Raw genomic sequence first — 22,370 nt, forward strand, 5'->3', positions numbered from 1 at the left:
GGCTTAAACTTCAGCCACCCTTATCACAATGGTTCCATCCCCTCAGGATAGGGTAGGGAGCAGATGTGTGGAAATCAGCTCTTACTGGTGTCACTGGTGGGAGAATGTGCTCCAGGAAAGGCTATAGGTATCCTTTCCTGAAAATCAGTCTTTAGTATTTTTTTATTACACCGATGGAAATTATCCAAGTATAATTTACTGAAAAAGAAACTTGCACATTAAGCATAGCAAAGCCTCGTGTAATCTACTGAAAATGTATCTCGCACTATACAGTAATACCTCGAACTTGCACGATTGAGTTGCAACACCACAGACACACAAATTTTCATTGAACTCTAACTAATGGTCATGCACAGAGTTTTTTAATAGACATCGAACATTTTAAGTAACACTGAGAAACCAAGCGAAAGTGTTTAATTTATGAATTTATAAGTTTTCAAGCTTTATAAATTAAATAACATTAAATATTATTAAAAGTAATTCTTTCTCTCTCTCTCTCTCTTGTAGTGATGATTTTTTTATGGTACATGTATACAGGCATGTTTATTTGTATGATAAACTTTACCTAATAAGTACTTAATTTTCAAATATAAGATTAATAATAATAATAATAATAATAATAATAATAATAATAATAATAATGAAACTGTAATTACAAAATTCCCTTATATATTTTGAATAAACAAATTCTTTCCCTCATCTTTTGTAAGAAGGAGGTGAAGGCCAAAGCTGTATCAGACATGTCATTTAACTGACAAGGAGGGGAGTGTTGCTAATCAGTGGTCAAATTTTTCTTGTAATATATTTCTCTCTCTCTCTCTCTCTCTCTCTCTCTCTCTCTCTCTCTCTCTGGTTCTCTCTCTCTCTCTCTCTCATAACCCAGCCCTCCCGACACAGCACTGTTTCTCAGTATGTCTTTAACTGTACAGTAGATAATTTTTGAATTGAGTCTACTTTACTCTGCACTGTTTATAAAACTGTAAATGCACCATTCTAAAACATAGAGCTTTTCAGAACATAGGAGCATTTCAGAACAAAGAGAAAGTGACAGAATAACGAATTTTTACAAAACAGGTTGAGAAGACTCTAAAATAGATCGGCAGAATGGGGGAGAGAGTCACACATTTATTTCTTTTTATGGTAATGTATTGTTAACCTTTAAATGAAAATACAGTAACTAATTTCATTTAATAGTTAGTTTAATATTGAATTTCCATCTTTTGATATCTAGCGTGAAGAATAGCTCCTCTCTCTCTCTCTCTCTCTCTCTCTCTCTCTGTCTCTCTCTCTCTCTCCTCTCTCTCTCTCTCTCTCATAATAATCATAATAATATAACTTGATACTCAAGTAAGGACAGTCTCTCTCTCTCTCTCTCTCTCTCTCTCTCTCTCTCTCTCTCTCTCTCTCTCTCTCTCTCTCTGGTGTATTTAATCTCTCAGTCCTCATTAATGGTGATAAATAATTTCCAATTTTCTTAAGTAAGGACAATCTCTCTCTCTCTCTCTCTCTCTCTCTCTCTCTCTCTATCTCTCTCTCTCTCTCTCTCTCTCTCTCTGTGTGTTAATCTCAGTCTCCAATAATTGATAAATAATTTCACTTTCTTAAGTAAGGACAATCTCTCTCTCTCTCTCTCTCTCTCTCTCTCTCTCTCTCTCTCTCTCTCTCTCTCTCTCTCTCTCTAGTGTGTTAATCTCTCAGTCTCCGTAATAATTGATAAATAATTTCACTTTCTTAAGTAAGGACAATCTCTCTCTCTCTCTCTCTCTCTCTCTCTCTCTCTCTCTCTCTCTCTCTCTCTCTCTCTCTCTCTCTCATAGTTAGCACTCACACATTTTTACAACTTATTAATTCTCTGTACGTCTTTACCTGTACAGTAGATAGTTTAAATTGATCTAATTTGACCTGTATCGTCTACGAAGTGTAAATGCCCTAGTGTTGCAAATATGTTCTAAAACATAGAGACATAATAACTAAGAGTTGTATTTGTGAAAATGTAAAACACTGTTTGTTCATGAAAAAGCATTTCAGAACAAAGAGAAAGAGACACAGAATAAAGTTCTTAAAATGAGGTTGAGACGATTCTAAAAATAGATCGACTGGGAGGGGAGGGAGAGAGAGAGAGAGAAAAACTCTCTTCCAAATCTCAGTTTTTATGTCAACCATTTATTTCTTTTTTTAAGGGTAATGTATTAAGCTAATTTTTAAATGAAATTACAGTAACTTTAATTTCATTTAAGAGTTAACATAATAATTTGGGAGCATGATTAGGGTCATATTTAGTGTTTAAACTTTAGAAATAAGCATTTATTAGCCTTTTTAGAGACCATGCCAAACTTACGCGAAAATTCACCCTGCGCGAGGGGTTCTGGAACCTAAACTCGCGTAAGTTCGGAGTATGACTGTACACAATATTTGTGAAGAAATCTTGTTTTCAGACAAAATTAGAAGGATTGCATGATACATAAGATCAGATGATATACATAAGTATGTACACAAATTAGTCTTCTTTTTCAAACTGTATATTTTTTAGTTTTACAGAATGTTTTCGTTGGCAATAAAATGTGACTGTGTATTTATGGAACAAGCTTAAGTTCCAAAATCTGTAAACTGAAACACATCTGGCCACAAGGGTTTTGGATAAGGCTTGTGAACCCGTAATAATAACTGAGATGTGGTAGGAGAGTTGGAGGTTTTGCCCAAGTTGAATGATCTCTAAGGAGACAGGAAGCCCAGAAATTAACTGTATTGATCAGAAATATTCTTTTCAGTTCTAGTTATCATTATTATTATTATTATTATTACTACTGTATTATTATTATTATTATTATTATTATTATTATTATGAAAACACAGTTTAATGAGACAACTATTATATTTCTAGACTACCAAAGGGAACCCCAGAAGGATTTTTTCCTGAACATGATGTGGAACTTATTATAAGCAAATTTAAAGAACCTGGACAGTAATACAATATCAGACAGAAAAGATGCTATTAAAAAGCAGAAAGCAAAGCACAATATATTAATGACTTCCATAAAAATATGATGCAAACATAAAAATTTATAAAGATATAAGATCTAGTATGGTAATTTTTTTAAAAATGGTATTAACTGAGCAAAATAATTTCTAATTACCTTTCACAACAGGTTCTGGCATAGTTATTAACTGAGAATAACAAACTAAAATCAAAACTTAAACTTACTAGCATTATTAGCATTTTTACACCAACCAATGCAGAAAGTCATGTGTTTTGCATCAAAAATAGAGTTTTAGTAAACCCCCCGTATTAAGCTTTCTCTCATGGTTCATGGACTCAGCATTCGGGTTTCTGTGGAACATATCTAGCCATCCTTTGCGGGAAAATTCGCCCATTCGCTGTATTTTCACTGAGAAATATTCACTAATTACTGTATTTTCATATATTTTTCATGAATAAATGCAATTTTTGTGATAAAACTATTAAAACACTCAGGTACAAGCATTTTTACAGTTTTTTCTTGGTTTAGCTATCAAAATGGGCAGTTCTAAGTGTTTTTAGATGGGTTTCATACGATTGTGGATTTGACCTATTCGCAGGGGGGTGTGGGACGCATCCCCGGAGAATACGGGGGGTTCACTGTACCATATTCATAATCACATGAAATTAACACATATCAAACTACAAAATATCAAAATACATACCTTAGCTGCATAAATATTGGCCATTGTAAAATGAATAACAACAAATTTTGGTGATATCTCCAATGCCATATTTGCTACTACTAAAGCATTGTTGAACAAGCCAGCTCTGTAAACATATTGAAATAGCACAATGAATATTCAATTCTGGAGCATATTTTAAAATTTTAAGCAGTTTACACAAGATTTAACTTTTCAAGTTCAATGCCTACTGACACAATGAGTACGCCTGAAGCTAGATTTCAAGGTAACAATCAATTTGCTACCTATGTACTAGAAATCCTTGCTTTTAAGTGTGAAGGAATTAAGCTACATAAAAAATTAATTTTGGCTCCTGAGCAATGCATGGAACTAAAATTAGATTAAAATGTACTTCACAATAATCCTCACTTCTTAGTAATTCCAAGTGTCATATTTTTGTACTAAGAACATATTTTAGGAGGAGCTGTACATAGAACAGATGCAAACTGATATATGCATGGAATTGCAGCACACCTTCCATTACAATGCATTGTAAAGAAAAAGCAATACTGTGCATCATGTCTGAAAATCATTCCTAGAGATCACTTTATACATTCCACCTACTGCTACTGTTAATAAATTATTATTATTAGCTGTATATATTTTTAGCTCTCCAGCAATGTATGGAGCCCAAATATTTAATATGTTTACTGATATGATGCTCTTCTGAAAATTTTAACAATATCTCATTTTTTATTTATACTTCAGGAAAATTGATCAAACATACATAATACAGATTATCATGATTATTATTTTATTAACAGTGGCAACCTACAAGATTCATTGGGAAAATCTACATAAATCGAATTACATTTTCAATTCTAACAAAACCATAATGCATTTCTGCTCCATGGAAATGCACAGAGCCCAAATCAGGTTAATCTTGAGGTGTTTTACAAACATTTACTTTTGGGAAATATTTTTTTCTATAAATTTCTGTTTAGTTAACTTCATCTCATCAAATGAACTTTATATTTTTGTTGTTTTCCTTTTTTGAACATGTCAAGATTAAGTACAACTACATTACTAGGCTTCAAATTAAAGGAAAATGAGTTTAATATCAAGAAAAATCATTTAACTTCCTCATTAAAGAAAATGTTCTCTACACACTTTTCAGCCCACAGTAAAATCTATCATTAAGAAGGTAACTCATGTGGTTTTGCAAGGCACAAAAGAATTCAATATCTTATATACTTTATTTTTGGCCAATATATTTTATAAGAAAAACTATGAACATGCTACGCTCAACTTTTCATTAGAAAATATTTTTGTTGCATTCCTTTCCTGAACTATTCAGGTTTATCCTGACACCAAAATCAGCTTCTTCCTCTCATGTATTGTAAATTAACACTAACTGGGAGTGGGGATCTGATACGGGATAAAAACATTTAAATTTGCTTGTGTGAGTAGCACATGAATTAAATTGATAGGCTTCCCATAAAAGAGAGCAACTGTTTCCCTCACATCACTAACTGATTGATAAATTAATGGTGCACAACAATGGTAAGGATACTGAAACACTGCCCATGAAATGTTAACACAAATGGTGGACTCACAATGTGCATTAAATGCCAAATCATATCAACAATCACCAAAATTAAGGACACATACAGCAATCACTCAATGACCATCTTGTTTGTCAAATACCACTGATATTCAGAATAAATGAAAGAACATATCCAGCAACAAATCCAGTAAAAAAAAATTATCAATTTAATAATGACTGTAAAATACCAAGTCAAAACAAATGAGGAGCCAATGATTCACCATATATATCAAATACCCTTGCCATTTTTCCTTAACCACTTCTTTTATATTATATATTTATTAATTTGAATCAAACTGGTATGGTCTGCTTTATCAACCAGTTGAAGATACAGTATGTGCAAAATAGTCAAGTTCATAATTAGCATTACTTTGTGTAACAGACCCAGTCACACAGACTTGAAGAGTTAAAAAAAAAAAAGTCCCACAGTCTTCCATCCATTAATCAAAGCCTTTTACTTGGTCATGTGACTCTTTCAGAGTTGGATGTATGCTCTGCTTCCCATGATTACAGCTTTTCCCATTTATTGTTCTGTTTACTCGTTCATTTTCATTCGTGCACTTTTTCAGATTCAACAATATTCTGAAGCACATGTGAATATTTTTTTCCCTTAAGACACTGGCAAATGTTTTCTTTTTGTGCTGTTTTGTATTTGGTCAGCAAGAAGATACATTGCCACAAGTACTTCTTATTTATCTTTTTATATCTTTTAAGGATACTGCCACCGGATTGTTCATTCTTAAGAAATTTTATGGGGAAAATACCAGACAGTAGGAGACCCAGAAACAAGAAGAGAGTTTTGACCATAAACAATCTCACCCTCTTTCAGGGATGGGCTGTAATGTGTCCTGTACGTGAGGGTTAGAGAGCTGTTTTCTTGTCTTAATCTTAAGTTTCACTCTATTTTCAACTGAGTTTCTTTTGATCCTTCTCTGGCCGCACCTCTTTTCCTCATTTTAGGTACACGCAGGCCTTGCAGCCTGAAGTGATGACACCAGCAACAACCAAGACCTTAAAACACCGGGTCACCACCATCTTTAATTCAGTTTACACTTAGTCTGCTCGCCATCGCGGTGATCTCTGTATTCCCAACAACCAAAGCCACTGGCAGGTGGTGGAACTCACCTTTCTCGCTTAAGCTGGACCCATCGTGACTCTATGGCCGGACACCGCCCAAGAGTAGCTCTGGTCACACTGGCATAAGGTTGTGTGTGCAAGCAAAACCAGGAAGCAACAAAGGTATGTGCCCAGAAGGCAAATTGGTTGGCCAGTATCTTTTTCTATGACTCGTTATCACCTCTCTCTCTCTCACACACAATTTAACGTTTCATTAATTTCTTGTCTCTTCAACTTAACCAGTGAATCTACTATCCCAATGGGTAATTCCTTGACAGTGCATAACATAATTCTCACTCCTTGCTAGCAAGTGAGTAAAGGATCTCCCTCCAATTGTTGCACTGATTCAATTATTGAGAGTGTTGTAGCAACCACATGGCAGAACTAGATCAAAATCTGTTTTCTCCCATGATGAGTAATGCAGGAGGAAGACACGGTCAAAAGAAACACAAATTCTCTTCCACATCTCTTATGCAAATATCTCAATCACTGGATTGTCATCTTTCATGTATTTGTATCATTTTTGTATGCTGTTATGCCAGCTTTCCAGTAATGTATGTATGACTGTCAATCAGATGTCTTGTATCTTTCCATATGTAAATCTATGTCTGTGAAGAAACACAGATGCCTGAATTTAATTCCTTCCTCGATCTGTCAAGAGGTCGGGAACACTTTGCAGCTCGCACAAGCTATTGACCTGTGTGAAAGTTTTGTAAATAGATCAGTAGGCTATAAACCTCTGTACCTCATTTCATACCTCACTCACAGTGTAATCTCGGTATCAGACTTACCTGGAATTGTCTCATTTCCAGGAGTGATATTAGTGCCATTACCAGCCTAGCCATGCTTCTGTGTTTCCGATTGCCTGAAGAAACCACCCCTACTAGGGTTGATAGAAATATTGCCTAATTGGTTTAAGGGACCACTTGCATATGGCAAGTATTTTAATTGTGACACTGTCCATTTCACTCAAGCATTGCTGTTGTGTAAATTCCCAGTTGATTAATTAAGTGAGTGTCCAATTTCCTGGGTAATTTTCTTCCATGCTGTGATTGTAAATAATAAATTACTGTTAAGAATTCCACTTTCACTTGGCCACCTACCATTTATTAGTTATTCTTGCATTTTTATTAGTTTATGGGTTTACAAGGGTTTTTTTTTGTAATGCCAAATTATTGTTTTAAAGTACAGTACGCAGTCACCCCTCGTAATCTGTAAGAATCTGTTATAGTCCATCAATCACTCATAAGATTGCTAGGGTGTGGCCAGGTAGAAAAAGCAGTGCAGTCAGTTCATTCTAACATTGTAAAAGTCAGTTCATTCTAACATTGTGAGAAGTCCCTGTTCTTCTGGAATCGAGACAGGTCCTTGAAAGAGCTTAAAGGAAGAGGCTGATGCAATAAAGTGCTTCGCCTGAAGATAATATGGAGGACTGGAAATAGGAGTAGGAACTGACCTCCTTATGACTGACTTCAAGGACTGTTTCAAAAATTCTCTATTTTCCCAATTACATAAATCTTCCTTAACTGCCTTAAAAAAGGAAGAACCAAGTAGGTGCTCTAGTGGCAAATGGAAAATAGCTGCTGACTTCTGAGAAGGCAACATCTTAGAAGGCTTAACTTCTCCCTTTTCTTAAGCAGGCAACCCAAGAACTCTAAAGGTTCATATGGAATGGGCAACTGTACTAAGAGAAAGTTCAGCAAATGATAACACTTTTCAGTGACATGGAAAGCAACTTTGTCTGTATCACTGTTAAGCAACACAAACTTGCCTGTCTCTGTTCTTCTCTTCATCGATCTAAACAAGAAATGAAGCCTGCATCTTGAACTGAAGAAGGCTTCAGATCATGCATAGAACCAGTACCATATGAGGCGGCTCTACATAACCTCTACAGGAAGGAATGAATAGAGATCAAGCACATATGCATGAATCAAGTAGGCTTTAGGACAAGAAGCTCAGCTCTTCTAAAATTCAAAGTATACTAATAGTTGGTCAATCCAGAACACTTGCCTTTGCATCCTGATTTACATTTAAATGGTATCGTTTTACACATCAGTGTAACTTCTGATTAGAAACTCACTTCTTCTTCCTTATTTGGAGTAATCTTCTTCAGTGTGGTCTTTTAGTGCCAACTCTCATCTCAAACTCTTGGGTAGAGTTATGTCATCAGTCAAGTTTATTTTGCCAACTCTTAATGCTGACTTGTAGCATAGATGTAAAGTGAGTTCATTATGTCTGTTGCATAAAATGTACTGCAACAACAAGCATCCTCCGCACTCTTCTTTATCTGACCTAGCCATTTCTGGTCCCAACACTAAGCAGGCTGGTACTGCATACAGTGTCATTTTCTAGCATCAGGTTTAATACTGCTAAGTTTTCTAGGATTTTATCTTGGCTATAACTAAAATGTGGAATAGTTTTCCCTGTGCAGTTGTGAAATCTTCTAATCTCCAAATATTTCAGAAAGAGCAAATTCATTCATTCTCTCTGCTGACGTTTCCTGAATTTCAGGAGTCTCAGTTTTACTTTGTATTCCCTCACTTTCATTTATTTATCTTCCTAAACTCTCTCTCTCTCAGGCTCATTTCCCTTTAGAGCCCTCTTAGGTTTATAGTCTGTTGGCTCTGTCCATAAGGTTTTTCTGCTGAAGGTTTAAAGAAAGAAGAGAAGTAGAAGCATTAGTAAAGGAAACCTTAAGTGCCATAACACAGGAAATTTTCTCCATGCACACCTAAACCCATGTAGAAAGCTTCAACTTTTTGTTTTCCTAACCAGAGCTGAAGTGCTGGAAGATAGCAGACAGTTTCTATTGTTTCTTAATCCTCAACCAAATGAGAAGCACACTTGTATACAAGCTGCCTAAAAATTGAAGAACTGACAAAGGTGCCAGGCCAGCAAAAGCCCGCTTCTCAAGCAAAACAACTGGTAAGGAGGAACAGGAGGCAGTGGAGAGAACACTCTTGCTGCATTAAAACAAAGGTGCCAGAGATGGCCAAGAAAGCAAGGACACAACAGCAACAGGCAGAATGGCAGGCAGCTGAGAGAATGGCTAGGAGGGATGGGGAGAAGTGAGTCATTAAGGCTCACCACAATAGATTCATCAGCTGCCACCTTACAAGATGTCACGCTGCCTGACGACAACAAATCAAGTTGCGAAAATTACTTCCAATATAATATTAAGATTAGTTTCTAAGGAGGCTCCTTTTGAGAAGGCAGCAGAAGCTGCAAAGACACATTTGAGGTTGTGGACAAGGAAGGGCCACTAACATCAATAGCCACAGATGAGACAGAGGAAAATGAAGGATACAAGGAGAAAGATGAAATGAATGGGAAGGAAACTGACGAAAATAAGAACAGAGAGACTGAGGCAGAAGAAATAGGTACAACAATGGATTGAAAAACATTTACTTGAGTATCAAAACTCATAGAAAATTAACTTCATCCATCTCTTTGGTTACATCATTACTGGGTCTTAACTCTACACCTACATTGCTACCATTAAGACTTGACAATGGAGAAGGTAATAATTGATGCACTGACTTCTGCTTACCAAACTGATCCTTAGGTGACTGCAGAATACAAAAAGTTGTCTGTGACAAAGGAGAGGGAGATGATGGAGGACACAGAAAAACCTTGCCCCAAAACACAACCCTGTTCCATGGCAACAGAGGCTTTCTACTGGAGCAAGGCAATCCTGAGCTAGGACTACTAACGGCAAGGCCACCCACTACTTTTCTCTCAGAGGAGAAACACAAAAATAGAAATCATGGGAGGAACTGGCTTCTTTACCATACACAAATTCAATTAAACCCCTAACTGATTCCAAAATCTGACTAACATCCTGTTCTAACTCATTTAGTCTATTTTCCTGAACCAATGGGGAAGCAGAAGATGGAGAAGGGAGGGGAGACAGAGGTGGTGGATTGAGATAGAAATTTGCAATACGTGAGGAAGCCATAAATTGAAATTGACACTGAAATCATGAGTAAGTCAGCAATCATAGGACTAAAACAAAGTCAACTGATCACTTCTGTATTCATCTTGTCAAAGTATCGTTTACATTTTTTTATAAATTCCTCTTCATTATATACTAGAATTTATATAAAGAAATACACTACATATTATATGCAGACCAAGAAATGAAATATTTGCATCGACATGGTCAATTACATTGTCCCAACAAATGCCTGAAAATTATTTTCTTTTATGAGGGCTCTTAGTAAGAAAAATACACTATTAAAAAAAATGTATTTTTTCTAACACGAAAACCTACGCTTTCATATGTGAAGTACTCCTCACTTACCTATTTTCGGCTGTTACTGAATCGTCTCTGAAAAACAAAATCCTAACACTATACTTGGATCATGTAATGTGACCTGGATCGACCTACCATCTTCCATTGTGTGAGTCAGCCCGTAAGCAGTTACCCTCATCCTCCTAGGAGTGATATCGAAACTAAATGGGGCGGTACAAGGTGGGTAATTTTACCTATACAAAAGAGTAGGTTCGTATGTTAGAAAAAATACAAATTTCTTTTTAATTTGGTATCTGCTCCACCATGTATACAAACCTACACTTTCGTATATGGATCCTCACCTGAAGGCTCTAAGGGCCCTGACTGGGCATAGCACCATTTTGTCCTTTTCGCTCCTTACAGTCCTTTAATGAGGGTCTTCACCACAAACTCTTGGGAGGAAGGTGAAGCCAATCGATTTCCATCCATGGGCATGGGTAACGTCATACGAGAGGGCATGAAGTTCCCCCACACTCTTAGTTGATGCCAATGCCAACAGGAAAACTGCTTTAATTGTCAAGTCCTGGTTTGATGCCCTTCTGAGCAGTTCATAGGGTGGTTTCCTCAGGGAAGCCAGGACCTTGGTGATGCTCCATTCCAGGGTTTCAATTCCTAGGGGAAGCAACTCTTTTCCAAGTTTCTGATCATGTCTGACAGCTCCCATGACACTGAAAGGTCTATGCCCCAGGTTTGAATAGTCAGGCGGGAGCAGCCCTATAACCTTTAATTGCAGACACGGAAAGGTGCTCCTCGTGACGCAAGAAGAGAAGGCCTGTGTACCATTCTGCTTGTGGCCACTTTGAAGCTACGAGCATCATTCTCAGACCTTCGGACACACTCCCTGTTGATGACCTTCCGAAGTTGGCTGAACAAGGGAAGGCATACACATCTAGGTTGTTCCGCGGATGCTGGAAGGCGTCCTAGAGGACGGCTCTTTGGTTGGGGACCAGCAAACAATACATGGGTAACTTATTGTTTCTCAGTGTCACGAATAGCTCTGAGTGGGACCCACCCACAACTTGAGCAACCCATCCGCTATGCCCTGTCCTAACAACCATTCTGTCCCCACTATCTGATCTGCTCTGCTTAGTTGGTCCACCATGATGTTTTTCCAGGGGATATACCTGGCTGTCAGCATCAGTCCCATGGTCTATGACCACTCGTGCTTTTTCACCGTTAAGTTGTTCAGATTGTGGGGCATTGTGCCTCCTTGCTTGTTTGTGTATGCAACCACCAAGGTGGTGTCGCTCATGATGACCGTGGTCTCACATCTCTAAGATGCTGATGTGTTGTTGACACTGTTCCTCGTCCCACATCCCTGAAACATGCTATTCAGGTGGGCACTCCAACCCCTTCAGGATGCATCTGAGTAAACCAGCATCTCTGGTAGAGGGCGGCTTAACTGTACCCCCTGCAGATGGTTTTCTGGGCTCCTCCACCACTGCAGACTCTCCAGTATCTTCCTTATCAAGCTTATATCTCCCAAGCTGGCATGCACATGGCATTCCTCCTTCTCCTTCATTCTCCACTGTAAGGAACGGATACAGATCCTGCCCCTAGGTACCAATTTTTTTAAGGAAACCAGGTGGCCAACTAGGGCTTGCTACTTCTTCATTGGTTGGCGAGGGTTGGACAGGAAGGAGTCAGATACTTTTATGAACTTGGTTAGCCTCTCTTGTGAAGGGTAGGTCTTCACCCTCACTGTGTCAATTGTCATCCCCAGGTACCTGATCCTCTGTGTCGGAACTAGGTCTGACTTTGTGGAGCTGATCAGGATTCCCAACTCCCTGCACATCTGCAGAACCTCATCTCTGGCCCTTGCGGCTTGCTCTGCCAAGGATGCTAGTATGAGCCAGTCGTCCAGGTACCTGCGTAGTCGGATGCCTCTTCTGTGGGACTACTCCAAAACCAGTTGGAAAACTCGGGTGAAAACTTAGGGTGCTGTCACAAGGCCAAAGCAGAGGGCCCTGAATCGGTATGTGACTTTCTGGGAGATAAACTAGAGGAACTTCCTGAAGAAGGGGTGTATCGGAATGTGGAGATACACGTCTTGCAGGTCTAATGAGACCACGAAGCTTCCTTCCTTGATCACTGCCAAGATCAACTGGGCCATCTCCATTTTCAACGGCATCAAGTCACACGTTGCCGTTCAGGGTCAACAAATCTGTGACGGGTCAACAAATCTGTGACAGGCCTCCATCTACCCAATGCTTTCTCCACCTGTAGAAGCCTGGTGTGTTGTCCTCCACTACGTCTACTGCCCCCTTCTGTAGCAGACAGCCCCCTCCTTGGGCAGGTGTGGGGCTGGGAGGCTCAGAGTCTCATCTAGAACCTCCTCTCTTCCCCGTCCTATTCCACTTTCCCTGTCAGAAGGGGTAAGTGGCACAGAAGGGAAGGCCTGTCTTCCTTCTTCTTGTGCTTTCCCTCACGGGGCTGAGTGGCTCTGCTGGTGAAATAAGGGAGGAAATGACAGCCTTGCAGCAAATGGGAGGCTACTCTGGGCCTGAGGGCCAACTGACCACCCTCTTGGGCCAACCTAAGCAAGACTGCAGAGAGGGTGTCCTTTACATCCTCTCTCTTCACTGTCACAGCTTGGCTTAATAACTCCAAAGGGAAGTACACACACTCGTCAATGGGGGGGCTATTTTTTAGGCTGAGCCAACTATCAACCAAGATGTGTCTCTGAGCCTTTGATAAAAGAGCATCCCTACTCTTTAGAATGATGTTAGCCCAATCCTGGGCCACATGCTTGGCTACTTAAGATGGGGCCTTGCCTGCTGGGGCTGTGTATTAATACATGGAGTTCCATTTTTCCGGTGGTATGACCTCCTTTATGTCCCTGATCCATGCCACTTGGCACCTAACAAGCCAGATGGCCCTCAAAGCTTTTCCCTAATATCACCTCCTGGTTCGTCATCTCCCCACTGGTGAACTTGGCGTCAATTTCTAGGAAGGGCGCCAGCCTCTCCTGGTACACAATACTTGGCCTGGTGGGGAAACAGTGGAGGAATTAACTTCTGGGACCTGGAGGAGGCTAAGGACCCCTCTTCTCCCACTACCAGGCAGTCCAACTCCTTCATGATACTTGCTACCAGTGGGACCAAGGAAGGCGAATTGTTTGCTTGGTCTCTGGGAGACTGTCTGACATCATATGCTCCAGGTACGAGAAGCTGGGATAATCCTCGGGTGTCACGTCGTCCAGTTCCACTAAATCCAATTTCCTGCGAACCTTAAAGACGAAGTCTGTAAAATTCCTCTCCTTGTCTGGAAGTTCCAGGAAAGAGGATGCTATCCCTACCTCCAAGCTTGCTACACCTACCAGAGTAGCAGGTCCCAGGAAGTCTTGTTCTATGTCCCGTTCCACCGAGTGGTTGTCCAGTAACAGCCGTTGTATGGAAGCTGAGGCGTATCTGGATCTACCTACGCTGTTCTGTCCTGGTGAACAGTGTCTGGGACGATAGTGAGATGTGTGGGACCTGGCTCAGCTGCAGCTGCCCTTGGAGTAGAGCCATTCTCAGGACCTGTCTCCTGAACAAGAGGCGATGTCTCCCCGACTTTCCGTCGGCATTCTTTCTTGGAATGCAGTGTCAGCAGCAGTGGAGGGAAGGGTGTCACTATGCTTCTAGAGTGAGATTGGAAACTCCCCCTAGCAGAGAACTGGGACGAACTGCTCCTCCGATGGCACCAGTGTTCCTGTTACAATCTGTTGGAGTAGCGAGACCCACAACTTCTTCATAGTGAAGAGTTTTGTATGCTGGAGGCTGGTTCTGAGCAGTGTCTCTCCTGTTGTGCTGAAGAAGGCCTGGAGGAGAGGTTTGACTCTGCTGGGAAGGGCTGTAGGGTGACTCTGCTGTCCTGTACCTGTCTCCTGAGGAACTGTAAAAGAATTGCAAAACATCTTCAGGTTTCTTCTTACCAGCAGGCTTAGTGGAGGAAAAAGATCCTTACTGGGAGTCACAGGGAATGGAGAAGGAGTTTGTGGTAGTACCGACGATGGTGAAGGGGGAAGGAATGGAGAAGGTTCTCTGGAGATGGGGTGGTCTTCTTCCTCCTCCTTCTTTCATAATTTCCCCACTGAGGTGATGGCCATGCTGCACACTTTCCACAGGGCACCTTGCGGGAACATTCCCAACCCCTGCACAAGATACACACCGAATGGGAGTTTACATCTATTGGTGACATGAATTTACTGCAGGCATTATCCTTGCCTGAAAAATAATGCACTTCAGGCTTCCCATTTTCTTCCATCACTGTGGGAAGAGAGAGAGAGAGAAAGAGAACACACAAACACTTGGATGTCAGGAAAACACAAAACAAATTGCTCTTCCAACTCCAGAAAAGATCTAAAAAAAAAAAACTTCCCACCATGTTATTAAGGCTATATGGCCTGGGATGGAATCTCACCTAAAAAGAAAACACTTATCTATGCAGTATTCTTTTCGCCTCGAGAGGAAGACACACATGGGTCACATTCTGGTATGCCACTCTTTGTCCTGCACCAAGGGACATGTACCAGTGCACAAAGCACAGAAACACCAATATAATCTATAGATGTGAAGGTGAAAACTAGGTGTGGCAAATACAGCCATATAACCACTAGGAATGGGGAGTATTTACTCCTAATCACAAAAAACAGAGAACAGTATGAAAGAATAAGAGAGACAACTCGGAAAACATGCTAACGCTAATACAGCTGCGATCACAATGGGAGATGGTAGGTCAATCCAGGTCACACCACGTGACCCAGGTATAAAATTAGGATTTTGTTTTTCAGACAATTCAATAACAGCCGAAGACAGGTACGCATGGATTACTCCATTTATGAAAGTGTAGGTTCATATATGTGTGGGAAAAACTAATCTTCACATAAAAGCATGATAGTCATTATAGTCATTATCTATAAAAACTTAGCAATAATTTGATCACAAACTCATTTACGCGAAAGAACAAATGTGATACAATAGAAACCAACACAATAGATTAGGGCAGTAAAAACACACCTACACTAGACTAGCCAAGTCACCATGTAGCAAATGACATGCTATCACGGTTCATTACAAAGTTTTAATGTACTAACAATTTACATTTACTCAAAAATAATTAGTTTCACAATCACTTGGAAAATTTAGTTGTTGCCAACTATTACTAATGTTGGTTAATAAAAACAACACGATGTTTACTATAAACTGACTATAGTAAGAACAAGTAAAACACTTACCTATGCAAAATATTAGCTAATGATATCAGTGGAATGTCTTTCATATTTCGAGGAGCATGGTGCAGTGTATGTCTCAAACAGTCTACTGCCCTTTCACCACTACCAACAACACGCCAATAAAGAGCTGCAGCTGTAGCAACTACCCAGGAAGTTTCATTCTGCAAAAAATGTCAAAATGTAATAAAAACACAAAACCTACAAAACCTTAAATTAAACTCAACTCTCAATTATCAAATTATAACAATAAAATCTAAAGATATAAAAAGAAGCATTTCAATACATACCTTTAAAGATGCAAATTTTATAGCTCAGTTAAAGATGGACTTACGAAACTGGTCAGCCAGTGATTTAAACTCTAGCATAATACATATATGATTTCAAATATTAGATAAAATCAACTGATAGCCACCTTTTTCTGTTTGGATTAAACTGCTTACTGTAATTTGCTGGAGTTCATGTCTACCATCTAAAGTGCCTAAAGTGAAATATCAGCCAAATTCCCAGGATTACCACAACAAAAGACACAACAACTGTGCATGATAAAACACCCTTTAGTCTTCAAGGCTGGGGAGGAGCAAACTCTCAGCCTTCACGAGATGCTAACCACCTTACCAGTGACCAGCTGCTAAACCAAAACATGTGACCTACCACCCTGCCAATCAACTTCTCTGTATGAGCCTTTCAACTGATAAAATTTTAAAAGGCGACACCATTACAGTTTTTGCAAGGGTAGACAACTCTATTCCCTCCAGACAAAATGTGTTTGGTAAAAATGTTTGAGGTCTTTCATGCCCTTATTTCACCCTAACCAACATCTGATCATACTAAAAACACAAAGAAAGTGAACACTGATGGACAAACACAGAGCAGATGGATGATCTCCTTCGATACCTAACAGAGAGAGAGAGAGAGAGAGAGAGAGAGAGAGAGAGAGAGAGAGAGAGAGAGAGAGAGAGAGAGAGAGAGAGAGAGAGAGAGAGAATCCGCATTAAATTTTAGAGTTTACCTGAATGCGACACATATGGATATATAAGCACATGCACATACACAGACTGAAAATCTGTACTGTATTTGACAGACTATAAGACCCATTTTTTCCCACAAAAATTGGCTTTTAATATACACCAGGATTATATATACAAAGTAGAGGTATCTGGTAGGCTAATGTTTACCCAGATGCCATACACTACCAATACTTTACATGACCAAACTTCATAATTCTGTAATACAACCGGTATTTACTCAGATATCATTACTATTATTACATTACATCCCTCGTAACTGGCACCCTTGGGACCAAAGGGTTGCATGTTGTTTACATTTGCCCACTGCAAGAAGAGAAATCCTTCTAAAATGCCACACTTGTGTCCAGAACCACCATTTCATCATTCATCATCAAACACAGTGCTTTTTTTTCAGTTTTATTATTAAATAATTCCTAACATTTTAAAGAGAGTTGAGTAAATACAGTAAGTGCATAGTTTAACTTAATATGCTGCATATGTGTACATATGCACATATACTAAAAAATATATGCATGAAACACTAAATTACTTTTAAGTACAATACTGTACTGCATTAGATGTCAATAAAAATGACAAATTTTAAATCAATATCTATTTTTCATATCTAACAAACCTTTAGTCTTAACGTGAGATACCCTCTAGAAAGCTAGCTAATTGATTAAAAAATAACACAAGGAATTGGTGGCAACAGGCATCAGCCAATAGGAGAGTAGGAGGAAGCTACGCCACCTGCTTTATCCCCACTACGCACCATCATATCAGTTTCCTTCTAGCCCAGTATAAAAAATTAGGGATAGTATATGTTAAGACCGAAGGTTTATTAGTTATGAAAAATACAAATTGAATTAAAATTTGTCATTTGTTCATATACGTAACAAACCTTGATCTTAACGTAAGGATGGCTTACTTTTGGAGGGATTGATTGATTGATTAATTGAGAGTTATCTGGCGTCACAACTACCAGGGTCACCGACGCCGATACTTTTGGAGGGAGGATAAGAAAGTCATAGAACTGACTTGAGGTTTGGACCACATGGGCTCACTTCCTGATCATAGGAAAGATATAGGAGGGAGTCAGAAGCCTCTGATCTGTTGAGCATAGGTTACTGAAAGGCCAGACACCTGGGCTAGCAGATAATGAAATACATATCTATATTGTGTCTTGATGATGGTAAAGAACTGTCAGAGACGACAAAAACTTACGTTATCCACACATTATGTTTGTTGCCACTTCGCCTCTCCCCTTGTACGAGAGGAATGGGACTTGCTTCTATAAAGAATTTGTATTATGTAGGAACAAACATATAAAACTATATAGAATGGAAGCTTGCTCACCTGTAGCTAACCAGTTCCAGCACATGAAGGAATTATTCTCTCTACTACCGGCCGGTAGAGAAGACAAAAGAATGAGAAAGGAAGAAGAACAGTCATCTCATTCACTCTCACTTTCATATCCAACATCATAGGTAAGATACTAAACTACAACTCCCACCAATGGGCACTGGATGAGCTGCACAACCTTGCAGGAGCAGCCACCCCAGACCCAAGGAAAGTGTCCATGGACCCAGTAGGCAATGTCTCTGCAGATGGCTGATCGACAGGAGGTTTAGTGCCACGCATGCACTTCTTCAAAAATCCTATGAAATGACAATTTCTTCTAGAAGTGATAGTGGGCCTAGATCTCAACATCATGTGCTCTCTGTGGCACAATTCGTGCTCGGCATCTGAATGACAGAAGTGCAAGCTTGTCTAATCACTTCACGTAACCAAAAGGAGATAGTATTCTTGGACACTTTCTTGTTCCGGCTATCAGGTCTGAGATGCGAGTCAACTTTAGGTGCTACGCCAGCGCCCTGGTAGGCATAACAGCAATTGAAGCCTGAGTCACTCCAAATAAAAATCCCACTGGAAAAATGGCAACCAGGAACTGTTCTCAAAGGAAAAAGCAGGGGCCAGAGGTCCTAGTAGTTAGGAAATCTATCTGCACTGGAAGAAATGCTTGTCCGTGTCGAAGGAAGGGGAAAAGACGATCATCTGGAGGATCAGCACTGAGAGTGCCAGGCACAGTGGAGGGAGTGGCCGGGAGACATGGGTGGCTCACAATAAAGACATAGAAGGCTCAACCCATATGTAAAGACCGAGGGTTTTTATGTTGGGAAAAATACAAATTACTTAAAAAATTTGCCATGGGGTTGCAGTTAGTGCTTAGTCCACATAACATGATGCATGTGTACATGTACACACACAGGCTAGCCTAGGCTAAGCCTACACATCTTACAATACAATTATTAATAAGAGAATTATTATTAATCTCTAAGCGCCGACTGGACATATCGTAAGTCGACTAAAATTGTCTGTCAGGTGATGAGGACGACTGCACGTCGTCAGCACAAAAAATTTCAACCCTTTGGTCAATCCTGACTCGGCAAATGTATCGTGAACGCAATTATAGCTAAAACTCTTACATTCTAGTAATGGTCAAACATTTACCTTCAGTTTAAAAAATTGGAAGTCTCTGGCACAATATTTACGATTTTATGGTGAATTTTTGAAAAACTTTTTTCACTTAAATCCACAAGTGGTAACTCAGCGAAAATCTCAGAAATTCTTTTCGTCACTTTGTTGTAATGTTTGCACCTTTTTTATATTCATTACATAGGATTTTATGTATGGTAAAATGTCGCAATTTCATATACAATGCAATAAAAAATAATTCATGGTTGTAGTGCTTTTATCAGTTTTGAAGATTTTCATGAAATCAAGATAAGTGCCAAAATTTCAACCGGTCAACTTGACTTGACCGAAATGGTTTAAAAACGCAGAATTGTAGCTAAAACACTGGCAGTCTAGTAATATTCAATCATTTACCTTAATTTTGCAACAAATTGGAAGTCTAGCACAATATTTCGATTTATGGTGCATTTTGAAAAAACTTTTTCCATACGTCCATGTAGTAACTTGGCTGAACATCTCAGAAATTCCTTTGTCACTTTATCGTAATGTTTGCAACTGCTTTATTGTCGTTACATAAAGTTTTATATATGAAATGTGCAAAAATTTCATGTGAGAATACAACAAAAATAACCTATGGTTGTGGCTTTTATCAGTTTTGAAATATTTTCATATAAATCACGATAATTAAAATTTGACTTTCTCGGTCAACTTTAACTCTGAACTAAAATGGTCAAAACTGCAATTGTGTTAAAACACTTACAGTCTAGCAATATTCAATCAATTACCTTTCATTTTGCAACAACTAAAGTCTTCTAGTGTACAATATTTCATTTATGGTGAATTTTAAAAACTTTTTACGTCCGTCATACGCGAATTCATGATCATTTTGTGATAATATTTTCTGTGTTGCTTTGATCATTTTACAATTTGTTATATACCAAATTCATCGCACTTAGTGTGACAATACAAAGAAAATAAAAATAACTCATTAGCTTTAACCATTTTGCTCACAGCACGATTTGTATACAATATATGAAATTTTTTTTTTGCGCTGTCATATATTTCAATATTTATATATGATAATGATATTTTTTTCATTTCTAATGGTTGCATACTAAACTTCAGGTAATGACAAAAAAAGGAGCCAAAAATGAACTCTTAATCTTAAAAACTAAGCGTGCTGTGACTTTTTGAAAAACACTTTTTTTTCCGCTTCAGCGCTAACTCCCGAACGCCGCCGGCATACGACAGACACTTTTGTAAATAGAGGCTCGGCATTTAAGGGTTAAGAAGATTTTCCTGCTTTCCAAGTTTCTTCAGCCATGCTGTAGGTGCATATATTTCGATAACATTAAATGCTTACATATATGCATATAAAATCTGTTCTTATTCCCTTCTAATAAAAAGGGTGGCAAGTCTTAAATGTGCTTTGTCCAAGTTTTCTTCTGCTACACTAGAGATATATATTTAGATAACACTAAATGCTCACATGTAAGCACTGGAAATATTTTCTCTTAATATTCCCTCCTGAAATTGGGAGGGGGTCTTGAACGCCCAGGGGTCTTACGTGCCATCAAATACAGTATGTAACACTACATTACTGTATTAGAGTATATACAATACTGACTGCATTAAAAAATTATTGATAAAATAATGTAAGACAGAGGAGAGGAGAGGGGCACAACTGATACGAAGTGTTCGGTAAATTTTTATGCTTTAAACATATAAAAAAAGATGTTGTGGTCTTAGTTTTATACTGCAAGAGTTTTGTGTATTTTACATATCTACTAAGCATAAGTAGGTACAACTACTGTGACTGGCTATGCTTTTTGATTGCCTAAATTTTACAGTTCTGTATTGTACATAGAAGCAATTCATTTGCAGATACACACAGCTCTGAAGCTGATTGATGAATAAATTAATATTTTCAACTGAATTATAATTATAAAATACTAGTCAGGATAGGCTATTAATTACCTAATAAGGTATTACTGTTTGCCATAAGATAGTGAGTTGGCTCTGGTGTACTGGATTGTGTAGGCTATATGCTTATCTTCGTTACTTATCTGATTTTGTTGCTCACCAGAAGGGCCAGATTCTCCAAGTGTCCAGGATTTGAGTTGCCACTGTATATGAAAACCTAATAAAGGAAGAGACCGGACCAGAAAAACAGGAAAAAAGAACCTTACAGTAATGGTATAAACAAAAAGGGGATACACTGCATCTTGGAAATTACAGAGAAATAAGACTTCTTGAGCATGCTATGAAAGTAAAGGAAAAAGTTCTGAAGGAAAGTTTAAAAACAACTGTTAAAATCTATAACTTGGCAGTTTGTGTTCATGCCACAAAGATTAACAACAGAAGCAGTCCCGATACTGATGCATTTACAGAAAAACATCACTCAAAGAAGTAGCATTGGCATTCTAAAGGCAAAATCTTACTCTACCATAACAGTGCATTTACAGTGGAGAGAGTGGCATGGGTATCAGAAGAATCTGATAAAAGTTGTTATCCATCAAGAATCAGTACTTAACCCTTAACTGCAAATCATAGCAATCAAAGAAGCTACAAAGAAGTCCAGAAAATATGACCCTGGGGAGCTGCTTTTTGCAGATGACCTAAAGCTAGCATGAGATTCAGAGGAAGAGGTGCTAGAAATATCTAAAAGGGGAACGAGCAGAATGGAGATAAAACTGTAAATCAATATAAAAAGAAAAAACTTATGGCGACAGGAAAGGAGGCACATGAAAAAGTTTAATCAGGAAAGTGGCCATGAGGATGTTGCAAGAAAGGTGTTTGGAGTGAGTTTTATACTCTATACTAAATGTATCAGGTGGTGTTTCATGAAGTTTTCACGATTACACAATGCTTGGAGTGAGAGACTTTCATTGACTGACATGTATTAGAAGAGAAAATGTGAAGAAAGGAGACTTTAGAACATTGTTGTGGTAAATGGGCAGGTCTGACCTTGGGGGGACACTGGATTGTGAAGCAAGATTAGGGAGAACAGTAAGAAAG

General features: G+C 38.7%; 1 protein-coding gene across 1 annotated transcript in view; it reads right to left on the reverse strand.

Annotated features, from left to right (window-relative positions):
* LOC136839101 (tetratricopeptide repeat protein 17) overlaps window positions 1-22,370 on the reverse strand; it is a 234,977-nt gene that overhangs the window by 4,470 nt on the left and 208,137 nt on the right. The window contains exons 18-19 of the mRNA XM_067104750.1: window positions 15,874-16,031; window positions 3,682-3,787 (exon numbers count right to left, since the gene is read on the reverse strand). Coding sequence (XP_066960851.1) covers window positions 3,682-3,787; window positions 15,874-16,031 — 264 coding nt within the window. The remainder of the gene's footprint in view (window positions 1-3,681; window positions 3,788-15,873; window positions 16,032-22,370) is intronic.

The sequence above is a fragment of the Macrobrachium rosenbergii genome, chromosome 1, assembly GCF_040412425.1.
Source record: "Macrobrachium rosenbergii isolate ZJJX-2024 chromosome 1, ASM4041242v1, whole genome shotgun sequence".
Classification (NCBI taxonomy): Eukaryota; Metazoa; Arthropoda; class Malacostraca; order Decapoda; family Palaemonidae; genus Macrobrachium; species Macrobrachium rosenbergii.